At 44.0% G+C, this 20,300-nt stretch overlaps 1 protein-coding gene across 1 annotated transcript in view; it reads right to left on the bottom strand.

The window, feature by feature from the left end:
- Positions 1 to 2,002, bottom strand: part of WEE2 (WEE2 oocyte meiosis inhibiting kinase) — a 30,281-nt gene extending 28,279 nt beyond the window's left edge. The window contains exon 1 of the mRNA XM_069588587.1: positions 1,658 to 2,002. Coding sequence (XP_069444688.1) covers positions 1,658 to 2,002 — 345 coding nt within the window. The remainder of the gene's footprint in view (positions 1 to 1,657) is intronic.
- Between the last annotated feature and the right edge of the window lie 18,298 nt (positions 2,003 to 20,300).

Genomic DNA, 20,300 nt, shown 5'->3' with positions numbered 1-20,300 from the left:
GTCACTAATTATTAGAGAAATGCAAGTCAAAAACTACAATGAGCTTTTGCCTCACACCATTTTGCAGGTGCTTACTGAGGCAGTGCGTGGCTTATCAGCAGAAGGTCTGAGAGCGTATCAGGGTGTTAAAAGTCTTCAGCGAATGGATGAAAATACACATACCATGCCTCCTCCTTGCCTGTGCACTCTTGCTCAGAACCATATGCTCTCAATCCACTCTCCCCCTAATTGCCAAGTGTTAAAACCATACCTACTTTCATTGACCTTCTTATACTTGCTTTACTTTCATTTCTTTCCTGACCAGCTACTGAGAAGCAATCCACCCGGAGAACTCTGACCACCCCTGAATCACCTACCACGTGGTATCTGCAGACACATCTCCCCTCCTGGAGACTGCCATATGCTCCCAGCCCACAGTGGGTTCTCAAAAAATAAATGGATGATTGATTGGTTATTGGGACCGTTGAAAACCCCACAGATGGATGCATGAAGATATGAAAGTAGCTTGTCTGCCACTCAGACAAGAAGCCTGGTATTTCCTGGCAGACGTGGCAGCCACCCTCAGCAGGCACAAAGGAGACCTCTGACAGTGGCTGTGCTGCCATCGGAAGCAGAGATGCTATCACCATGATCTTAAGTGCCTCAAGCTGAGCCAGCAGGAAGCAGAGCTAATTCCAGGCCTAAGGCTCTTGTGCCATGGCACCAGTCTATCAGAGGTACCCCTGCCCGGTCCTAGCTTTAACAGAATGCATGATACAACGGGAGACCAAGCACAGCAAAAGAAAGGAAGATGCTTTCTCGGGACTTTTGCTTGTTTGCCATCCTCAGCTTATAAAGTAGTATCAATGTCACCTCTTTGTTCACCTATGAGAGCCTGTTCCTCACTAGACCAAGAAAGGGTGAGGACTTCTTTCTGAAAGGAGCATTAGCAAAGATATATATATGTTCAAACAGTGAAGTAAACGTATTAGGCAATAATAGTAAATAATCACAGAAAAATAGAGCCAGTTGGCATAATGGAAAGAACAATAGACTAAGCTCCAAAGATTGTGTATCCAGTCCTTTCACTGCCATTGGCTGAATAACAGGTCAGTTTTTCTCCTAAGACCTTGGTTTTCTCATAGGTAGAATACAGGCTGGGCTTTCCTGGAGGCTCAGTGGTAAGAATCTGCCTGCCAGTGCAGGAGACATGGGTTTAATCCCTGGGTCGGGAAGATCTCCTGGAAAAGGAAATGCAACCCACTCCAGTATTCTTACCTGGGAAATCCCATGGCCAGAGGAGCCTCGTGGGGGTCACAAAAAGTTGGACATGACTTAGCGACTAAACAACAACAGGGTACAGGTTGGCCTATAGACCTCTATTTGTTCCAGCTCCAATATTCTTTCACTAGGAAAGTTTTCCCCATCCAAGATTTATCTGGGGCCTACAGCAATGGTTTTCAGTAGACAGATAGCAAGACAATTCTGTTTTCTGGTAGCTTTCGACTCTTCATTTTCACCAGCAAATATGTAATTGAAGACATACACAGAGCATGAGGCACATCCGTCACACACCTAGGACTGCACCCTCAATCTCTATCAGCTGAACTGAAGGACCACAGGCCTAGGTGGCCTGGCTCCCTCCCCCCCCCCCCCCCCCGCCCCATAGTGGACTTACTTTGGGAGTGAAGGGGCTCTCACAGTGTGACAGCCCGCTCTTGTCTGGTGGGGCTGGTGGTGTTTCAGGGCGTGCCAGGGAGTGTGCCACTGGAGTCCCGAGACCCTGACCTGGACTAGCTGGGTCTCTTTCGCGAAGTGCGCTGAGGTCACATTCGTTACTAAGGGGCATCCTGGGAGGTGTGAGCTTCGCCTCTGAATCCTGACCTCTAGGCCTCTCTGGGGTTGGACTCTGGGCCTCCTCGCTTTCCTGTGCTTCCTTCTGCCCCTTGTTCTCATGATCCTCTTCACAACAGGAAAAGTTTAACTTCTGCTTCAGTTCTTTGTGCTCATCGTTGTCACCCATCTCAGCCAAAGCGCTTTACCACCTGGGCAAGAAGGCCTAGCAGAAGGAAACAGCTGCTGAAACGAGGAGGAGAAAGAACGTAAGCTGACAAGTTCCCCAGTCCCAGCCCTGCTTTCCTTCGGCCAACTAACAGCTACACGGAGACACGCCATTGGTTTTCTCACTTAAGTACCGTGCACCTGTAAGCTCTCAGCTCCTCTCTATCTCCATTCTGATTAAAGAAGGCTGCAGTAACTTTTTGAGCAATTAAATCCAATTCATGTATAGAACTCCCGCAGTCTCCCTGAACCCATATTCTACCAACTACTAGGAAGACACTTGGATTATTTACTTTAGCATGGCTTCAAACATACACATTGGTATCTGTAATTTTACTTAACAATAAAGTATTATAATAAATTTTTAAAAATACACATTTGCTAATTAGGAACAAGCTCATTATTGGAAAGACATCATTTTCACTCTTGGCCCTCTTCTCTCCCCACACTCACCACCCACTCAGTGGCTAATAGCAGTTCCTTAGAATTCAGTATCACCTGGATAGCATAATGATTCTCAAACAGCAGCTAACGTATCTTGGCTGGAGTTCATCTCTCTAATAGACACACAGCTGAGATCTGTACTGGGCTTCCCTGGTGGCTCAGCAGATAAAGCGTCTGCCTGCAATGCAGGAGACCCAGGTTCAATCCCTGGGTTGGGAAGATCCCCTGGAGAAGGAAATGGCAACCTACTCTAATATTCTTGCCTGGAAAACCCCATGGACAGAGGAGCCTGGTGGGCTACAGTCCATGGGGTCACACAGAGTTGGATACAACTGAGCGACTTCGCTCTGAGATCTCTACCAGACACACCTGTCCTAATTTAGGCATCTCCACACTCTCCTCTTACCCCCTGGGAATGATCGATTAAAGCTTTTAGAGAACTGGACACATTTTTATACCCCAAAGAAAGGTAGAAAGATCAGCAACACAGAGACAGATAAATGTATTACTAGAAAATGGTGACTACTTGGGCCCCACATGCCTTATTTTATAAAATGTATTTTCTTACTGTTTAGATATCTTTTACACATATTGTTCAATTTCTTTCTCAGAGTGGTCCCTATTGCAGGGGGAGGGGAATATAAAAAATGCTTTGAGGAGCAAAATAAGGCCACTGATATCATCTTATAGGAGAAACCATGTGAAAGCAATCTGTGAAAAAGGAAAATGATGTAATGAGCCCCTGGTGCCCTCAGGGGAGACTCTGGAGGGACTGGACAGGAGAAATTGACTGCATGACAGATGTGGACCCAAAGTGAGAGAACTGGTGAGCATGAGTTTGCTGTTAGTTTTTTAATTTGGCTGTGCTAGGTCTCAGCTGTGGCATGCGAACTCTCAGTTGCACCAAGTGGGATCTAGCTCCCGACCAGGGATCGAACCCAGGTCCCCTGCATTGACAGCAGGGATTTTTAGCCACTGGACCCCCAGGAAGTCCTGGGTTTGGTCTTGAATGAAACAAACTCACTGTCCCATCTCTTGATGGTGTTTAGTCACCCATTACTTGGCACCCACCTTCCACCTTCTCTCTCTTTAACAATCCTTCCACTCCTTTCTCCCCTCTCACTCCTTTCCTATTCCCCACCTGAACTCACGAGGAGCTTAATCCAAGAGAAGAGTAACTGGGGGCATATGACAGTGTCTTTTCAGCTAAACACCTTCTCATGCCCCAGCTTTTTAGGTGTGCACACCACCCAAGCCTTCTTTTGTCCTTCCCAGTCCCTCTTGCTGTGCCAACTTTCCAGATCATTCAACAGGGTAGCTCCCTGCTCACCTTGGTCAGAGATCTGGCATCCCACAGGCTTCCCTGGAGGCTCGGATGATAAAAAATCTGCCTGCAATGCAGGAGACCTAGGTCCGATCTGTGGGTCTTCAGGAAGAACCCCTGGGTTAGGAAGATCCCCTGGAGAAGGAAATAGCAACCTACTCCAGTGTTCTTGCCTGGGGAATCCCACAGACAGAGGAGCCTGATGGGGTCCATGGAGTTACAAGGAGTTGGACATGACTGAGCAACTAATGCTTTCACTTTTTCACAAAGAAGTTCCTGGTAACTGAAATTCTGGGCTTTGGAGCTGGGTTCTTGTTTACAAACCAGGGGGCTTCCCTGGTGGCTCAGAGGTTAAAGCATCTGCCTCCAATGCAGGAAACCAGGGTTCGATCCCTGGGCTGGGAAGATCCCCTGGAGAAGGAAATGGCAACCCACTCCAGTATTCTTGCCTGGAGAATCCCATGGACAGAGGAGCTTGGTAGGCCACAGTCCACGGGGGTCACAAAGAATCGGACATGACTGAGTGACTTCACTTTCACTTTACAAACCAGGAGGCCATATGATATAATTCCTTCACTACAGCCTTGGTGCTGATCAATTTTCCCCTCTTGAGGTCATAACTAGTCATTCTCACCTCTCCAGGACAGCTGGAGACTGGCTCTGCTCTCAGGGAGGATGAGCCTAACCTGAAACAGTCTGGATCACAGGCCTGCAGGCAGAGAACAGGGTTGCTGCGTTTGTATTCACCATCACCCCTGGCTTTCCTCTCTGCCTTGCTAGAATTGTCGATTACCTTTATTTAGGACTGCACTGTTTGCCTAGGGCGGCAACTATGCCATCATGATGACTTAGATCTTATGTTATCAGCAGTAATTCTATCAGAAACTTGTGCCATTAACCTTCTGTGTATTAGCACTCAGCAGATGAATTTGCACTCAATATGCCAGCAAATTTTGAAAACTTAGCAGTGGCCACAGGACTGGAAAAGTTCAGGCCATTCCAATCCCAAAGAAAGGCAATGCCAAAGAATGCTCAAACTACCACACGATTGTACTCATCTTACACTTTAGTAAGTTCAGTTCGGTTCAGTCGCTCAGTTGTGTCTGACTCTTTGCGACCCCATGAATCACAGCACGCCAGGCCTCCCTGTCCATCACCAACTCCCAGAGTTCACTCAGACTCACGTCCATCGATTCAGAGATGCCATCCAGCCATCTCATCCTCGGTTGTCCTCTTCTCCTCCTGCCCCCAACACCGTCCAGCATCAGAGTCTTTTCCAATCAGTCAACTCTTCACATGAGGTGGCCAAAGGACTGGAGCTTCAGCTTTAGCATCATTCCTTCCAAAGAAATCCCAGGGCTGATCTCCTTCAGAATGGACTGGTTGGATCTCCTTGCAATCCAAGGGACTCTCAAGAGTCTTCTCCAACACCACAGTTCAAAAGCATCAATTCTTTGGCTCTCAGCCTTCTTCACAGTCCAACTCTCACATCCATACATGACCACTGGAAAAACCATAGCCTTGACTAGACAGACCTTAGTCGGCAAAGTAATGTCTCTGCTTTTGAATATACTATCTACGTTGGTCAGAACTTTTCTTCTAAGGAGTAAGCGTCTTTTAATTTCATGGCTGCAGTCACCATCTGCAGTGATTTTGGAGCCCCCACAAATAAAGTCTGACACTATTTCCACTGTTTCCCCATCTATTTCCCATGAAGTGAGAGGACTGGATGCCATGAACTTCGTTTTCTGAATGTTGAGCTTTAAGCCAACTTTTTCACTCTCCTCTTTCACTTTCATTAAGAAGCTTTTCAGCTCCTCTTCACTTTCTGCCATAAGGGTGGTGTCATCTGCATATCTGAGGTTATTGATATTTCTCCCGGCAATCTTGATTCCAGCTTGTGTTTCTTCCAGTCCAGCGTTTCTCATGATATACTCTGCATAGAAGTTAAATAAGCAGGGTGCCAATATATAGCCTTGACATACTCCTTTTCCTATTTGGAACCAGTCTGTTCTTCCATGTCCAGTTCTAACTGTTGCTTCCTGACCTGCATACAGATTTCTCAAGAGGCAGGTCAGGTGGTCTGGGATTCCCATCTCTTTCAGAATTTTCCACAGTTGATTGTGATCCGCACAGTCAAAGGCTTTGGCATAATCAATAAAGCAGAAACAGATGTTTTTCTGGAACTCTCTTGCTTTTTCCATGATCCAGCGGATATTGACAATTTGATCTCTGGTTCCTCTGGCTTTCCTAATACTAGCTTGAACATCCGGATGTTCACAGTTGATGTATTGCTGAAGACTGGCTTGGAGAATTTTGAGCATTACTTTACTAGAATGTGAGATGAGTGCAATTGTGCGGTAGTTTGAGCATTCTTTGGCATTGCCTTTCTTTGGGATTGGAATGAAAACTGACCTTTTCCAGTCCTGTGGCCATTGCTGAGTTTTCCAAATTTGCTGGCATATTGAGTACAGCACTTTCACAGCATCATCTTTCAGGATTTGAAATAGCTCAACTGGAATTCCGTCACCTCCACTAGCTTTGTTCGTAGTGATGCTTCCTAAGGCCCACTTGACTTCACATTCCAAGATGTCTGGCTCTAGATGAGTGATCACATCATCATGTTTATCTGGGTCATGAAGATCTTTTTTGCATAGTTCTTCTGTGTAATCTTGCCACCTCTTCTTAAAATCTTCTGCTTCTGTTAGGTCCATACCATTTCTGTCCTTTATCAAGCCCATCTTCATGAAATGTTCCCTTGGTATCTCTAATTTTCTTGAAGATCTCTCTAGTCTTTCCCATTCTGTTGTTTTCCTCCATTTCTTTGCACTGATCACTGAAGCAGGCTTTCTTATCTCTTCTTGTTATTCCTTGGAACTCTGCATTCAGATGCTTATATCTTTCCTTTTCTCCTTTGGTTTTTGTCTCTCTTCTTTTCACAGCTATTTGTGAGGCCTCCCCAGATAGCCATTTTGCTTTTTTGCATTTCTTTTCCATGGGGATGGTCTTGATTCCTGTCTCCTGTACAATGTCATGAACCTCAGTCCATAGTGCATCAGTCACTCTATCAGATCTAGGCCCTTAAATCTATTTCTCACTTCCACTGTATAGTCATAAGGGATTTGATTTAGGTCATACCTGAATGGTCTAGCGGTTTTCCCTACTTTCTTCAATTTAAGTCTGAATTTGGCAATAAGGAGTTCATGATCTGCGCCACAGTCAGCTCCCTGTCTTGTTTTGGTTGACTGTATAGAGCTTCTCCATCTTTGGCTGCAAAGAATATAGTCAATCTGATTTTGGTGTTGACCATTTGGAGATGTCCATGTGTAGAGTCTTCTCTTGTGTTGTTAGAAGAAGGTGTTTGCTATGACCAGTGCATTTTCTTGGCAAAACTCTACTAGCCTTTGCCCTGCTTCATTCTGTATTCCAAGGCCAAATTTGCCTGTTACTCCAGGTGTTTCTTGACTTCCTACTTTTGCATTCCTGTCCCCTATAATGAAAAGGACATCTATTTTGGGTGTTAGTTCTAAAAGGTCTTGTAGGTCTTCATAGAACCGTTCAACTTCAGCTTCTTCAGCGTTACTGGTTGGGGCGTAGACTTGATTACCGTGATACTGAATGGTTTGCCTTGGAGACGAACAGAGATCATTCTGTCGTTTTTGAGATTGCATCCAAGTACTGCATTTCAGACTCTTCTGTTGACCATGATGGCTACTCCATTTCTTCTGAGGGATTCCTGCCCACAGTAGTAGATATAATGGTCATCTGAGTTAAATTCACCTATTCCAGTCCATTTTAGTTCGCTGATTGCTAGAATGTCGACGTTCACTCTTGCCATCTCCTGTTTGACCACTTCCAATTTGCCATGATTCATGGACCTGACATTCCAGGTTCCTATGAATATTGCTCTTTACAGCATTGGATCTTGCTTCTATCTCTAGTCACATCCACAACTGAGTATTGCTTTTGCTTTGGCTCCATCCCTTCATTCTTTCTGGAGTTATTTCTTCACTGATCTCCAGTAGCATATTTGGCACCTAATGACCTGAGGAGTTCCTCTTTTGGTATCCTATCATTTTGCTTTGTTAGTAAAGTAGTGCTCAAAATTCTCCAAGCCAGGCATCAATAGTACATAACCATGGAAATTCCAGATGGAATTTCCTGATGTGGAACAGTGAGATTCCAGATGTTCAAGTTGGTTTTAGAAAAGGCAGAGGAACCAGAGATCAAATTGCCAGCATCTGTTGGATTATCAAAAAAGCAAGAGAGTTCTAGAAAAACATCTATTTCTGCTTTATTGACTATGCCAAAGCCTTTGACTGTGTGGATCACAATAAACTGTGGAAAGTTCTGAAAGAGATAGGAATATCAGACCACCTGACCTGCCTCTTGAGAAACCTGTATGCAGGTCAGGAAGCAACAGTTAGAACTGGACATGGAACAACAGACCGGTTACAAATCAGGAAAGGAGTACATCAAGGCTGTATATTGTCACCTTGCTTATTTAACTTATATGCAGAGTACATCATGAGAAACTCTGGGCTGGAAGAAGCACAAGCTGGAATCAAGATTGCCAGGAGAAATATCAATAATCTAAGATATGCAGATAACACCACCCTTATGGCAGAAAGTGAAGAAGAATTAAAGAGCCTCTTGATGAAAGTGAAAGAAGGGAGTGAAAAAGTTGGCTTAAAGCTCAACATTCAGAAAACTAAGATCATGGCATCTAGTCCCATCACTTCATGGGAAATAGATGGGGAAACAATGGTAACACTGGCAGACTTTATTTTGGGGGGCTCCAAAATCACTGCAGATGGTGACTGCATCCATGAAATTAAAAGACACTTGCTCCTTGGAAGAAAAGTTATGACCAACCTAGATAGCATATTAAAAAGCAGAGACATTACTTTGCCAACTAAGGTCCATCTAGTCAAGGCTATGGTTTTTCCAGTGGTCATGTAGGGATGTGAGAGTTGGACTATAAAGAAAGCTGAGCCCTGAAGAATTGATGCTTTTGAACTGTGGTGTTGGAGAAGACTCTTGAGAGTCCCTTGGACTGCAAGGAGATCCAACCAGTCCATCCTAAAGGAAATCAGTCCTGAATATTTATTGGAAGGACTGATGCTAAAGCTGAAACTGCAATACTTTGGCCACTTGATGTGAAGAACTGACTCATTTGAAAAGACCCTGATGCTGGGAAAGATTGAAGGAGGGAGAAGAAGGGGATGACAGAGGATGAGATGGTTGGATGGCATCAGTGACTCAATGGACATGAGTTTGAGTAGGCTCCAGGAGTTGGTGATAGACAGGGAGGCCTGGCATGCTGCAGTTCATAGGGCAGCAAAGAGTTGGACACGACTGAGCAACTGAACTGAACTGATGATTGTCGCTAAGGCCTCAGATATAACTAGTTATAATGCATGCGTGCATGCTAAGTTGCTGTAGTCATGTCTGACTCTGTGGGCCTGTGGACTGTAGCCCGCCAGGATCCTCTGCCCATGGGATTCTCCAGGCAGGAACACAGGAGTGGGTTGCCACCTCCTCCTCCAGGAGTTCTTCCCAACCCAGGGATCAAACCCACATCTGTTGCATCTCTTTCATTGGTAGGCAGGTTCTTTACCACAAGTGCCACCTGGAAAGCCCAGCTAGTTATAATAACAAGTACAGAAAAAATATTCCCAATCTGGAAAATAGAACAGTAAGGATTGTGCAGTCGCTGACCTTGATTGTCCAAGGGTCCCAGGAGATGCACATCTTCTGTCTGGTCCACAGCCCTGCTGTTTTTGGTGTCATGCTTTATTCTTTTCTTTGTCCTTATCCTCTTTACATTGTGCAAAATTGCATCTTTGCTTCAGTGCGTGTTAATAGGCACCCACCCCAGGCACAAAGCTTCCCATCACAGTTGAGATGAAATGTCAGAAGGGGAACCCAAGTAATCTGTGGCAATAAGAGGGAAAGAGGGGGAAGGATTTTTCTCTTAAAGTGGAACGCATTATAGGTGTTCCATAAGCTGTTTTTGAATGGACTTGGGAAAATAAAATTAATATACCTCAGTTTTTGTTAAAAGTACTCAGTATTGGACTTTTTTTTGTTTTGAAATTCAAACATTTCTCATATCGTTACAAGGATTTCTGCAGAGCAGGAAGGTCAAGTCCTCAGGAGTGAGATCTACAAGGTGGAACTCACCTTTGAATCTCAGGGCTGGGTTCCCGAAATCACGTGCCTGGGGAAAGCTCGCATTCTACTGACACTGTTGAGTGATGAGAAAGCTCCCAAACTCAGAGCTCTGACCACACTTCAATTTTGACGTTTCTGAAGGACTCTGTCGTTCTCTGATGGGAAGAACAGAAGCAGGAAAATCCAGCTAATTCCAGTCAGATTTGCAAGAGGTTGAAATTTACATTTCTAGAAATTTACATTTCTAGAAATTTACATTTACATTGAAAAGGCATACCGTTCCTTTTCAAAAGTAAAACTAAGGTCATGGAAAATATTTGAGAGTCTATACCCCAAAGAGTCGGATATGTCTGACTTTCACTTTCTTTTTCACTTGTCTTTCGAAGAGGGCTATTAGAAGCAGGGACATCTGGGACCCCTGCTGGGATGGCTTCAGGACTGGGACAGCTGTGCCCATCTTTGGACCTGCTCTAGGCCAGGGCCACTGAGGAACTGTCCAGGTTGCTAAGTAATACATGTCACATATTGGTAATGAACGTGAGAGCTCCAAGAAGGAACATGCCGACCTGATCTTCTCAGTAAGGAGGGAGAAATGTAAAACATGTTTGAACAAGCTAAAGTGAAGCTCCGCCACATCTTTCCGGAAGACTGAATTAAGAGTGAGTCAGTCCAGACTCTGAAAAAATACCAATGTTGGATCATGGTGTATTTGATAGGACTCTCCCATGGGGAACCACTGGGAGGTCTGGTTTCCCAGGTAAGAATTGGGCGTTTTTACTGCCAGACTTTCTGGGAAGGGGAGAAAAGCTGACCTTTATCCCCAGCGTGTGCCCTCTAGAGGCAATAGGAGATAGTGAAGGACAGGGAAGCCTGGCGTGCTGCAGCCCATGGGGTCACAAAGAGTCAGACATGACGGAAGGACTGAAGGACAACCGCAGAGGCAAGAGAGCAGCAGTCAAGGTTTTCAGGAAAGGGCCCGAGGGCCTCGATAACAGGTAGAGGCATCACTACCAGCTCACTGGGGAAACAGGAAGTCTAGGCAGTGATATCTCGAAGGTCCCTCAGGCTTCAACCCCGTTGTCTTCCTTGTCCTTTTCTTGCTCAGTCTTTCATCACAACCGGAAATCCGGAAATGTTGCTTCAACCCTGGTGGGGGCGGGGGAGGGGTGATGGGGGCAGAAACTTGCAATAACTTAGAGAAAAGCAGAACACTTTCATTACCGACATGTGACATGTATTACTTAGCAACCTGGACAGTTCCTCAGTGGCCCTGGCCTAGAGCAGGTCCAAAGATGGGCACAGCTGTCCCAGTCCTGGAGCCCATCCCAGCAGGGGTCCCAGGTGTTCCTGCTTCTAAGACCCCTCTTCCCAAGACAAGTGAAAAAGTGCCAGGGTCCTGCCCCGGCGGATCCAGGGAATTCGAAGCGGGGACGGCGTTGGCGTCAGAAAAACTTATTTGTGTATTAATATAAGATTACATTAAGAAACAATAGTAGAGTAGGAAAATTAAGTAGAGAAAGAGGGCTGAATAACTTGGATTATGTGGAAGACCAATAAAGTTCCAGACAAGGAGCTTGCACCATCTACGTTAGGCCACCGGCGTCCGTTTGAATATCAGAGAGTGCCCCGCCTTGGGCTCTCTCTCTTACGGATCTTAGAAGCCAGGACAAATAAGTAGACATGATGAGCCTCCCTGCTCCAGATGGGAATTCAGCCGGAAAAAGAAAAGAACGACATGGGGAAGCCCAGCATCAGTGCAAGACTCCAAAAACTATTTTTCAAAATCAGCTTATATACCCCAAGTTGTACATAAAGAAATAGAGTTATGCAGGGGCAGCAGTCCTGACCCTCATTGAGACAAGGCTTTCTTTTTGCATACCCTCCCGTATACAAAAGGTCTCAGGTGGTTTACATTATCTTCTGGCCAAGAGGCTTGTTAACGTTTTTATGGCTCTCTTCCTGGATAATTGTCCAGAAAACTCCTTTTCCCTAGAAGTGTTTTTTCTTTACCCTGCATCACCCTCAAAGTACAAAAAAGTTACATTCCTGTAGAACAAAGGTGCAGTGGGTTATAACAAAGAAAGTACTTAACTAAAAGATTTAATGTTGCTAATACCAGGTCTACTACCTGTTTTTCTATATACCAACTATACCTAAAAATAAAAGATATGAAAATTTGGCAGCAAGTATTGGCTCAACAAATGAAACGTTTAATCAGTCCTATTCTAATGATTTTGACTCCTCAGAAGCCCCGACATTCCTAGGATGTTTTAAACTTCCTGTGCCTCCCGCAGTCCGGAGGCCTCAAACAATCACATGCGCAGCCTGCAGGCAGGCTAGAAAGCCATCAGAGGGGTTTTTGGATTGAAACACTGGTATTATGCTCAGGAAATTTATTATCTAAATGCTCTAATTTTTTTCCAGAAAAAGGTGGTGGGGGGACAGTCCCCTGTTAATGACAGAAGAGTAGGTGGAAAGCATAACACAGGAAATCAGGCAGATTCTGGTCTTGGGGGGTGGATGCTCAGGAAATTCCAGGGGGAATCCCTGAAGCCGAACACGTCCTTCCGTTTTGTCAGGCTTCCTTCCGCATGACCTTGTCACGGGTGGGATTCCTCACGCTAGCTCCCGACAAAAAAGAAAGTGAAAGTCAGACATATCCCACTCTTTGCTATCCCATGAACTATATAGTCCATGGAATTCTCCAGACCAGAATACTGGAGTGGGTAGCCTTTCCCTCCTCCAGGGGATCTTGCCAACCCAGGGACCGAGCCCAGGTCTCTTGCACTGTGGGTGGATTCTTTACCAGCTGAGCCACCAGGGAAGCCCAAGAAAACTGAAGTGGGTAGTCTATCCCTTCGCCAGGGGATCTTCCTGACCCAGGAATCAAACCAGGGTCATCCTTCATTGCAGGAGGATTCTTTACCAGCTGAGCTACCAGGGAATCTCTCCCATGACAAGGGTGGTCAGCAAAGCCAAGAGCCACGAAGGGGACTTTATCTTGAGCTCCTCCCTCAATTAAGAGAGAGTGCACAGAGACAGCACCACCAGCCCCAGTCAATCTACTGATAATCATATCAATCATTAACAATACTCACTAACAATGCTTCTGTTAGGTCCACACCATTTCTGTCCTTTATCGAGCCCATCTTTGAATGAAATCTTCCCTTGGTATCTCTAATTTTCTTGAAGAGATCTCTAGTCTTTCCCATTCTGTTGTTTTCCTCTATTTCTTTGCATTGATTGGTGAGAAAGGCTTTCTTATCTCTTCTTGCTATTCTTTGGAATTCTGCATTCAGATGCTTGTATCTTTGCTTTTCTCCTTTGCTTTTGGCTTCTCTTCTTTTCACAGCTCTTTGTAAGGCCTCCTCAGACAGCCATTTTGTTTTTGTGAATTTCCAGACCACCTGACCTGCCTCTTGAGAAACCTATATGCAGGTCAGGAAGCAACAGTTAGAACTGGACATGGAACAACAGACCGGTTCCAAATAGAAAAAGGAGTACGTCAAGGCTGTATATTGTCACCTTGCTTATTTCACTTATATGCAGAGTATATCATGAGAAATGCTGGGCTGGAAGAAGCACAAGCTGGAAACAAGATTGCCAGGAGAAATATCGATAACCTCAGATATGCAAATAATACCACCCTTATGGCACAAAGTGAAGAGGAACTGAAAAGTCTCTTGATGAAAGTGAAAGAAGGGAGTGAAGAAGTTGGCTTAAAGCTCAACATTCAGAAAACTAATATTATGGCATCTGGTCCCATCACATCCTGGCAAATAGATGGGGAAACAATGGAAACAGTGTCAGACTTTATTTTTCTGGGCTCCAAAATCACTGCAGATGGTGATTGCAGCTATGAAATTAAAAGATGCTTACTCCTTGGAAGGAAAGTTATGACCAACCTAGATAGCATATTCAAAAGCAGAGACATTACTTTGCCAACAAAGGTCCGTCTAGTCAAGGTATGGTTTTTCCAGTAGTCATGTATGGATGTGAGAGTTAGACTGTGAAGAAAGCTGAGTGCCAAAGAATTGATGCTTTTGAACTGTGGTGTTGGAGAAGACTCTTGAGAATCCCTTGGACTGCAAGGATATCCAAGCAGTCCATTCTGAAGGAGATCAGTCCTGGGTGTTCTTTGGAAGAAATGATGCTGAAGCTGAAACTCCAGTACTTTGGCCACCTCATGTGAAGAGTTGACTGATTGGAAAAGACTCTAATGCTGGGAGGGATTGGGGGCAGGAGGAAAAGGGGACGACAGAGGATGAGATGGCTGGATGGCATCACCAACTCGATGGACGTGAGTTTGAGTGAACTCCAGGAGATGGTGATAGACAGGGAGGCCTGGCGTGCTGTGATTCATGGGGTTGCAAAGAGTCGCACACGACTGAGCGACTGAACTGAATTGAATAATGCTTATATTTGGCCTCCATGTTTCTCCTTTGTAAGTGCTTATACATCTATGTCTAATAAATAGCATTTGCAGCAGAACAGAATTCCAAGGAAAGATTGTAGGCCAGTTAAGATAAAGCCTGGAAGTCATTTTAAAGCTGATGAGTCTATCACGAATACTTTTCTTGTTCTGTTTTTTCTTGTGGAAATGTTCAAATGCACCAAAAGTAGAGGAAATATGGTATAATGGGTCCTGATGGACTGATAATCTAGGTTCCAAAAATTAAGAGCAATTGTACAATCTTGTTTCACTTACATTTGCACCTTCCTTGGCGGTGTGTGCTAGAATATTTTACAGCCCGTCGTCGATAACATATCCTTTAACCCATGAATACTTTGGTGTCATTAGTAAAAATCCTTAGATTAATCTATTTATTTGAAACCTACTATAAAACTATATAATAAATTAAATTCTAATGAATTGCCTGTTTGCTAGAACTAGAGGATATTCATCAGAATGGCTGTTAAAACAGAGGTAAACTACTTGTCCTCTCACAAGACAGTGTTCTTAGAACAGGAACAAAGTTCTAACCTGAAATCCCAATAATTTAGAGATGTCTGGTGTACTGCCCATACTTTAAGGAGCAGAGAGTTTAAAATGATATAGAGTCATTAGACTGATCTTTTCTCTGTGGGCACAGTTGGAAGAATTTACGTGGCATTTGACCATCCCCAGGATCTCTACAATTACAGCAGTATTGCCTATGTGACCAAGTCCAGGGCCAGTCCTGCAGCCGCAAAGATGAGGTTCTTTGCGTCTGTGTCTCTTTTTCTCCTTGTCTTTTTCTCACATACACAAACACATACACACTCACTACCTTAAAGGGAAGAAATTATTATGGATGAAAAAGCCTCATTCTAAGGGCTAGGTCTGTTGTGCCTCATTCTTGACTTTCTCTCTCTACTCCGAGGGGTGGGCTCAGGAAGTCCCAAGAAATTTGCCCAAACATTCTCAGTCATTTCTTCCTACTGATTCAATGACAAGATCCCCACACTGAAGTTTTGCCTTCATCAGTTCAGTTCAGTTCAGTTGCTCAGTCGTGTCCGACTCTTTGCAACCCCATGAACTGCAGCATGCCAGGCCTCCCTGTCCATCACCAAGTCCCAGAGTCCACCCAGATCCATGTCCATTGATTGAGTCAGTGATGTCATCCGACCATCTCATCCTCTGTCGTCCCCATCTCCTCCTGCCCTCAATCTTTCCCAACATCAGGGACTTTTCCAACGAGTCATCTCTTCGCATGAGGTAGCCAAACTATTGGAGTTTCAGCTTCAGCATCAGTCCTTCCAGTGGACACCCAGGACTGATCTCCTTTAGGATGGACTGGTTGGATCTCCTTGCAGTCCAAGGCACTCTCAAGAGTCTTCTCCAACAGCACAGTTCAAAAGCATCAATTCTTCTGCACTTTGCTTTCTTTATAGTGCAACTCTCACATTCATATATGACCACTGGAAAACCCATAGCCTTGACTAGACAGACCTTTGTTGGCAAAGTAATGTCTCTGCTTTTTAATATACTGTCTTGGTTGGTCATAACTTTCCTTCCAAGGAGTAAGCATCTTTTATTTTTTTTATTTTTATTTTTTTAGGAGTAAGCATCTTTTAATTTCATGGCTGCAATCACCATCTGCAGTGATTTTGGAACCCAGAAAAGTAAAGTCAGCCACCGTTTCCACTGTTTGCCCATCTATTTGCCATGAAGTGATGGGACTGGATGCCATGATCTTAGTTTTCTGAATGCTGAGCTTTAAGCCAACTTTTACACTCCCCTCCTTCACTTTCAAGAGGCCCTTTAGTTCTTATTCACTTTGTGCCATAAAGGTGGTGTCATCTGCATATCTGAGGTTATTGATATTTCTCCTGGCAATCTTGATTCCAGCTTGTGCTTCCTCCAGCCCAGCATGTCTCATGATGTACTCTGCATAGAAGTTAAATAAGCAGGATGACAGTATACAGCCTTGATGTACTCCTTTTCCTATTTAGAACCAGTCCATTGTTCCATGTCCAGTTCTAACTGTTGCTTCTTGACCTGCATACAGGTTTGTCAGGAGGCAGGTCAGGTGGTCTGGTATTCCCATCTCTTTCAGAATTTTCCACAGTTTATTGTGATCCACACAGTCAAAGGCTTTGGCATGGTCCATAAAGCAGAAATAGATGTTTTTCTGGAACTCTCTTAGTTTTTTTGGTGATCCAGCGGATGTCATGTGGTTCAAACCTGCATTATTTAGGGGTCAGATCTCATTCAGTTAGACCTGAAAATAATTCGTAGTTTTTTGGAAACTGGATAAAATGATTTTAAATTTCACATGGAAAAATGATTGTCAAAGAAATGGCCGATGACTTAAAAAAAAATGAGTAAAGAAAGAAGACTACCTCTCCTAGAAATATAAATTTATATGTGAATTTATATATGTGGTTTCCCAGGTGGTTCAGTGGTAGAGGACCTGACTGCCAATTCAAGGGACAGAAGAAATGCAGGTTTGATCCCTGGGTTGGGAAAATCCCCTGGAATAGGAAATGGCACGCCACTCCAGTTCCTTGCCTGGAGAATCCCATGGACAGGGGGGCCTGGCAGGCTACAGTCCACGGAGTAACAAAGACTTGGACATGACTGAGGGACTGAGCACACAGCACACGCACACACATATATATATTAATATTCTACATTAATAACAGACATACAAGATGAATATTCTTGCTGCATAAAGAACTCATGCCAGTTGATAACAATTCTTCAGACAGTGTCTTCTGACACTACCCTGAAGAGGAACCACAAATCACCAACATTTATTTCAAAACCATGATTAGATTCAGTCACAAAAGATTAATTTAAAATACCACGGCCATCTGACAACTGGCAAAAAAAAAAAAAAAAGATTTTAAATGGCACTATCTATTTGGGATGAGAGGGAAGTGAGATTGAGGCCTTTGTACACTTGTGACTCAACAATTTGGCAGTACAATCAAAACATGGATGCACCTTAAGCCGTATTGCCACCTCTGGCAATCTGTCGTAAGTCAGCAGCCTGAGTGACCGATTGTACTTGCCCTGTTTGTCGTCCCTCATTCTAGATTTCATTTTTTCCCTGAGAGCTGCCTTGTCTGCTAGGCTGAAAGCCTGATGGGAAGGGATGTCTGTTTTCTTCACAGCAGGACTTGGCATAGTGTAAGTATCTATTGTGAGTTCAGAGTGAAATTCAGCCACAGCAAAAAAGGGAAAAGCTTGATTTTCCAACAATGAGAATGGGTAAATAAATTTTCAGAATGCATACATGAGAAACCATTAAAATGAGTGTATAAAGTTTCTAATAGAATGGCAAATTGTTCACAGTTTGATAAGTGAAAAAAAGAATACAAAATTGATATACAGTATGATTTCAACATGTAAACACCCAGGAAGAAAAGCATCTAAATCTATCATTTATTTTAAGATACACCATTATTTTACTGTTATTTTTCACATACCACTGAGAATAAAAAGTGTCTGTGATGCTGAGTGTAATATGATGTTGTCTACATAGCTTCGACAAATAAACCTCCCATGTAGAGAAGGCTGGGCAAGGGAGCTTGCTTGTCTCAACTTTGTCATTGGGTGCAGAGAAGAAAAAAAAATCTCACCTAAGAATTATAAGGTAGGGCTCGCACTAGCTTGCATTTTGAATTCACACTACCAGCATGGTCCAAAGAACCTCCAGCAGAGAATTTAACTCAGGGCAATTTTACTCAGAGCATCAACTCAGGTTGGTGTTGCCTCAGGTGGCTGCAAAAACAGACACACATCTCCCCTGTGAGACCTAGACTTCAACAGGGCTGGCAGCATATATGAGCCACCATAGCAATCCTAACAAGTGAAAAATTTTGCACCCTACAATTGATGAGATAGACTAAACAAAATGTTAACAGGGGCCAACTCAGTGGTAAGATGATAAAGCAAAAATACTTTAATATATCTGATATACAATGTATGTTTATATATTATAGATACATAATATAGACATTTTATGCAATGTTTTACATAATGTAGACATATTGGTATTTGGAAAAGTAAAATAATTTCATTTAAAATTTGAGATATATGGGATTCTAGGGGAATTCATTAAAAAATTTAACATTGGGACTTCCCTGGTGGTCTAGTGACTAAGACGCCTTGCTTCCACTGCAGAGGGCGTGGATTCAATCCCTGATTGGGGAATAAAGATTTTGTATGCTGTGTGGCTGAGTGCCAAAGAATTGATGCTTTCAAACTGTGGTGGTAGAGAAGACTCTTGAGAATCCCTTGGACACCAGATCAAACCAGTCAGTCCTAAAGGAAATCAACCCTGAATATTCACTGGAAGGACTGATGCTGATGCTGAAGCTCCAATACTTGGCTACCTGATATGGAGAGTCAACTTATTAGAGAAGACCCTGATGTTAGGAAAGATTAAGGGCAAGAGAAGAGGGCGACAGGGGATGAGATGGTTGAATGGCATCACCAATTCAATGGACATGAGCTTGAGCAAACTCCAGGAGACAGTGAACGACAAGGAAGCCTAGCATGCTGCAATCCATGGAGTCATATAAAAAGTAGGAGATGACTCAGAGGCTGAACAATGACAACAATGCTACATGGCGTCACCAGAAAATAAAATAAATTCAACAGTACCCTCAGGTCTCTGAACGTGACAGATCTTTATTTCTTCTTGTCTTCAACACAGGTTTCTCACCAGTTCTATTCCAACAGCTAAGTTCAATTAGTTCCCTTCCTATCATCCTGTGAAATTCAATAGACAAAGAAAAGATCAATCTGATGGTACAGAGCCTCTTTCATACTGTGAATGCGTTAAGCAGGGTGTCATCAGCATCATTAACGTTTTTGAGCTCTATGTGCAAGATATGAGATTAAGCCTGGTGGGAGGGGCCAGTTGTATAGAGGCTTAAGCCTCTACTTTCATTCATTTACTTAGTTGACAAATATTTGTCATGCATTATGCAGGGCTTCCCTGGGGGCTCAGTGGTAAAGAACCAATATAAGAGATGCAGGTTTGGTCCCTGGGTAGGGAGGATCCCCTGGAGAAGGAAATGGCAACCCACTCCGGTATTCTTGCCTGGGAAATCCCATGGACAGAGGAGACTGGCAGAGTACAGCCCACGCGGTCACAAAGAGTTAGACGTGACTGAGCACTCACAGGTCTTAAGAATGACATGATGGCTGGTGAGCTAGACCTCCTGCTTAAATGAAGATTGGAAAAGCTGCTAGATTTAGGGTGTGAACATTTTGGTCTTCTGTTTATACAGAAAATCAATTGGGATGGAGATTATGAGTTTATTTCCTGGTATATATATACAACTTGAGGGTATTAAAACTAGGGGATTCTGGATGGGGTGAGTCCACACAAAAAATCAGAAAAAGGAAGTCCCTTGATGTGGAGGAGGGGTGGGGGTGGGGTAGGAAAGTCAGACTAAAGCGGACGATTTGGGAATGGATTAAGGATATTCTATGAACCCCCATGGGAGAAGGCAATGGCACCCCACTCCAGCACTCTTGCCTGGAAAATCCCATGGATGGAGGAGCCTGGTGGGCCGCAGTCCATGGGGTTGCTAAGAGTCGGACAGAACTGAGCGACTTCCCTTTCACTTTTCACTTTCATGCATTGGAGAAGGAAATGGCAACCCACTCCAGTGTCCTTGCCTGGAGAATCCCAGGGACGGGGGAGCCTCATGGGCTGCTGTCTATGGGGTCACACAGAGTCGGACACGACTGAAGCGACTTAGCAGCAGCAGCAGCATGAACCCCCATTTTCTATTTAGAAGTAACATTTTGAATGCCTCGACCCTTGGGGTAAATCTGGTGGTTATGTCATCAGAGGAGGTGGGGAAAATA

The sequence above is a fragment of the Ovis canadensis genome, chromosome 4 (assembly GCF_042477335.2).
Source record: "Ovis canadensis isolate MfBH-ARS-UI-01 breed Bighorn chromosome 4, ARS-UI_OviCan_v2, whole genome shotgun sequence".
Taxonomy (NCBI): Eukaryota; Metazoa; Chordata; class Mammalia; order Artiodactyla; family Bovidae; genus Ovis; species Ovis canadensis.
This window is presented reverse-complemented; position numbering and strand designations above follow the sequence as displayed.